Raw genomic sequence first — 3,935 nt, 5'->3', positions numbered from 1 at the left:
GGGGTCCACTTTATCATATATATCTCAAGAACGAATTAAGCAATTCCAAAACGGTTTGAAGCTTTTAAAAGGTAATAAAATTTTCTATAAACTGTGCATACAACACTTTTTGCTAGGCCCTGTAGATTCAAAGATAACGAACAATCATTACCGATTTTTTCAATTTTTTTTGTAAAAATATAAAAAAAATTGTACTTTGCGGGGAAGGATCTCGAAAACCTTTTATTTTTTTGCAGATTTTTTTTTTCTCCCTAAGCTCTGTTGTATTACAAAAAAAATAAGCTATCATCGAAGAAAATCGATGCAAAACTACGTAAGTTATAAGCGATCAAATAAAAATACCCAGGTTGCGCAACTTCAATGTATGTACCTATACATACATACATATATTAAAGGTATAAAGTGCAAGTGAGATATTATCCGGATAAACGAATAACACCATAACAATGATAACACTTTTTCTTTAAATAAATCAAATAGTACTTTTAATACTCGAATTGTATTATAGTAGGTAGAGTGGTTGCATCGAAAGGAAGAGTGGTTGGGTTCGAAACCTGCTGTAGGCATGTAGTTATAAACATGTATTTCCGTCAGTTATGGGTAAGTATGCAGGTAGATTTTCAAAATTATAAGACACAGAAAATTTCTAAAGCCTACATCTAAAACAGGTAGTATTTTCTTTTCCCGGCTTGTTATAAAAAGGAACCTTTCTGTCTAGGTAAGATTTGATTTTTTCAATTTTATTCTTGTTCCGAGTATAAATATGAGTTAATGCGCTTTGAAACTTCATAACATCTTCAAGGCTCGCCGGAGATAGTTCAGTTCATAAGTCTAATTTCAAAACCGTGATTTATTAAAAAAAATAAAATGAGTAAAAGGACGCGAGAATTTGAGTGTAATAAGGATCCAGATATGTTCTGTTTCATGTGTGGCCAATATACTATCATAAGGCGACGACGAGTGTTCTCAGATCATATCAAAACTTTATACTCCAAGTATTTTGGAATTGAGCCTAAAAATGCTGAAAAACCATGGACACCGAACACTTTGTGTACATCGTGTCGAGTAGAATTGATTCAGTGGGAATCAGGACAACAAACAAAATTTGATACACCAATGATATGGAGAGAACCTACTTGCCATTCAATAGAGTGTTATATTTGTCAAACAAAAGTACTTGGCGTTGGAAGATCAAGAGGAGTAACCTATGCTAGCGTACCTACAGTGACATTACCAGTACTACATTCAACGGCAGTTGCGGATCCAGTTCCATTGTCAACAGTAACATCTGAGTGCGGGGGATCAAGTTGTACTGAATTTCGCATGGAAAACGAAAGAAACGTTCTGTCACAAGCACAACTTAATGATTGGATAAGAGATTTGGAACTATCCAAGGAAAAGGCCGAGATCCACACTTCTCGTATGCAACAATTTAAATTTGTGTCATCCGATGTTAAGGTGACATATAGTAGAACTCGTCACGAACCATTTTCCAAACACTATACCAAGAAAGACAGTATATGCTACTGCAACGACATCCCTGGTTTATTCAAAGAGTTTGGTCAAACATATGATTCAAAAGAGTGGCGATTGTTCATAGACGGCAATAAACTGAGTTTGAAGGCTGTATTATTGCATATTGGTAACAAAAAGCCTTCTATCCCGATTGCACATGCAGTAAATACAAAGGAAACCTACGAGGAAATGCAAAAAATACTCAAATTTATCAAATATGAAGAGCATGATTGGAAAATATGTTCTGATCTCAAAGTCGTTGCAATGCTATGCGGTCTACAAAGTGGCTACACCAAGCACTGCTGCTTCCTCTGCAAGTGGGATAGCCGAGCTCGTAAGGACCACTACGTCAGAAAGGATTGGCCGGAAAGAGTCGAGTTTACCGTTGGTGTGGATAACATCAAATACACCCCTCTTGTCAAGAAAGAGAAAATCATACTTCCACCCTTACACATCAAGCTCGGTCTCATTAAAAACTTTGTTAAGGCTTTGGACAAAGAAGGCGAAGCATTCGACTATTTGAAAACAGTTTTTCCAGATATTTCTCAAGCCAAGATAAAGGAAGGTATTTTTGTTGGACCACAAATAAGAAAGTTGATCAACAATAATCAATTCAAAGGACTACTCTCATCAGTTGAGGCAGCAGCGTGGGAATCCTTTGAAAAGGTCGTTGCTTCTTTTCTCGGTAGACACAAAAGCCCTAACTACGAGCAGATAGTGAACGACCTAATCAATAATTATGCGAAAATGGGCGTAAATATGTCTTTAAAAATTCACTTTCTCCACTCACATTTGAGCTTTTTTCCGGCAAATCTTGGCGACGAAAGTGATGAACATGGCGAAAGGTTTCATCAGCAAATGAAATTAATTGAGAATCGATATCAAGGATTCTGGGACGTCGCAATGATGGGTGATTACTGCTGGTTTCTCATAAGAGAAACCGATCCTAAACTGAATAAGCGTCAAAGTAGAACACATAATTATTTCGACAACATAGTAAAATCAAATTAAGATAAAGATTGTTAGAATATAGTATAAACATAAATAAATTTAAAAAAAAAGTTAAAAATATGGGTAATTTCATTCATAAATTGAACTTTTAACTCAATAGAAACAGAGCATAGCTAGATATTTCACTCTTCTTTATACCATACATACGTTTTGAGGTATACGTTGAAATTGCGCAACCTGGGTATTTTTATTTGATCGCTTATAACTTACGTAGTTTTGCATCGATTTTCTTCGATGATACCTTATTTTTTTTGTAATATAACAGAGCTTTTCTCCCTAAGCAAATCTGCAAAAAAATAAAAGGTTTTCGAGATCCTTCCCCGCAAAGTACAATTTTTTTTATATTTTTACAAAAAAAATTTAAAAAATCGGTAATGATTGTTCGTTATCTTTGAATCTACAGGGCCTAGCAAAAAGTGTTGTATGCACAGTTTATAGAAAATTTTATTACCTTTTAAAAGCTTCAAACCGTTTTGGAATTGCTTAATTCGTTCTTGAGATATATATGATTAAGTGGACCCAAATTTTTTTTTTTTGCAAAAACGGTAAATTGCAAATATCTCAAAAACGGTACCATAAAATTAAAAATAACCTTGATTTTCGGAATCAGGGGGTGATTTTACATACGAATTTCATAACGGCGTCTCTGGTAAATTTTGGCCGTCGACCAGTGTAATTAATTTTTTTTATAAAATTCTAGCTCATTATCAAACAAAAACCTCGCAAATAAATCGAAACTTGAAAGAATGAAAAAAGTCAACAAAGTTTCATCAAATTTTCACAGTTTTTGTTCAGAATTTGTAGACATGTTTTGGGTTAAAATTTTTTTAGCCCATTCATTCTATTATAATAAGGTGCAAGTTTGAAGTGTCTAGAAAATACCATTGATTTTTTTAATTTTTCAGTTTGCGGTGTTGCGCACTTTCTTCCATATAACGAACGTTCGCATTTTATGTTATATGGATGAATGCGCGTGTAGCATTGCTGTTTTTTATTCCAATATTTTAAATTAAGCTTTATTTTATAGTTTTTCTTAGACAATGATAAATGATGCACACAAATTTCAGTATGGAAAAAAGTGCATCAACGCGAATTGAACATCTCGGACTCGCCCACCACTAAAAATGATTATTTAAATCTAAAGTATATATTAAATGATATTTAATATTTGCTTTAGAGATGAAATTTCGATAAATTTGTTTAAACAAAAATGTTAAGCGCATATGCAGAATGTAGAAGCGAGATTCTTCTGCTTGCGTTTCTATGTTTATATCATTTATCAGTTTAAGCACATACGATTAAATGTAAAAAAAAAATATTTTTAATTGCGGATCCGGAAGAAATATTTATTAGTTGCATTGAGTTACGCAAAAGTAGTGCCGAAAATCAATCGATTGTGCTGAAGGTGC

The 3,935-nt window shown here is 33.7% G+C and overlaps 1 protein-coding gene across 1 annotated transcript; it reads left to right on the top strand.

Moving 5' to 3' along the window:
- Positions 1 to 336: 336 nt before the first annotated feature.
- Positions 337 to 2,501, top strand: LOC108361574 (uncharacterized). Its single transcript, XM_017614216.1, has 2 exons — positions 337 to 2,128; positions 2,179 to 2,501. Coding segments are annotated over exons 1-2 (1,263 nt in total). The 5' UTR covers positions 337 to 867; the 3' UTR covers positions 2,181 to 2,501.
- Positions 2,502 to 3,935: the final 1,434 nt, after the last annotated feature.

The sequence above is a fragment of the Rhagoletis zephyria genome, unplaced genomic scaffold, assembly GCF_001687245.7.
Source record: "Rhagoletis zephyria isolate East Lansing unplaced genomic scaffold, Rhagoletis_zephyria_1.1 Rzeph_scaffold_00795, whole genome shotgun sequence".
Lineage (NCBI taxonomy): Eukaryota > Metazoa > Arthropoda > Insecta > Diptera > Tephritidae > Rhagoletis > Rhagoletis zephyria.
This window is presented reverse-complemented; position numbering and strand designations above follow the sequence as displayed.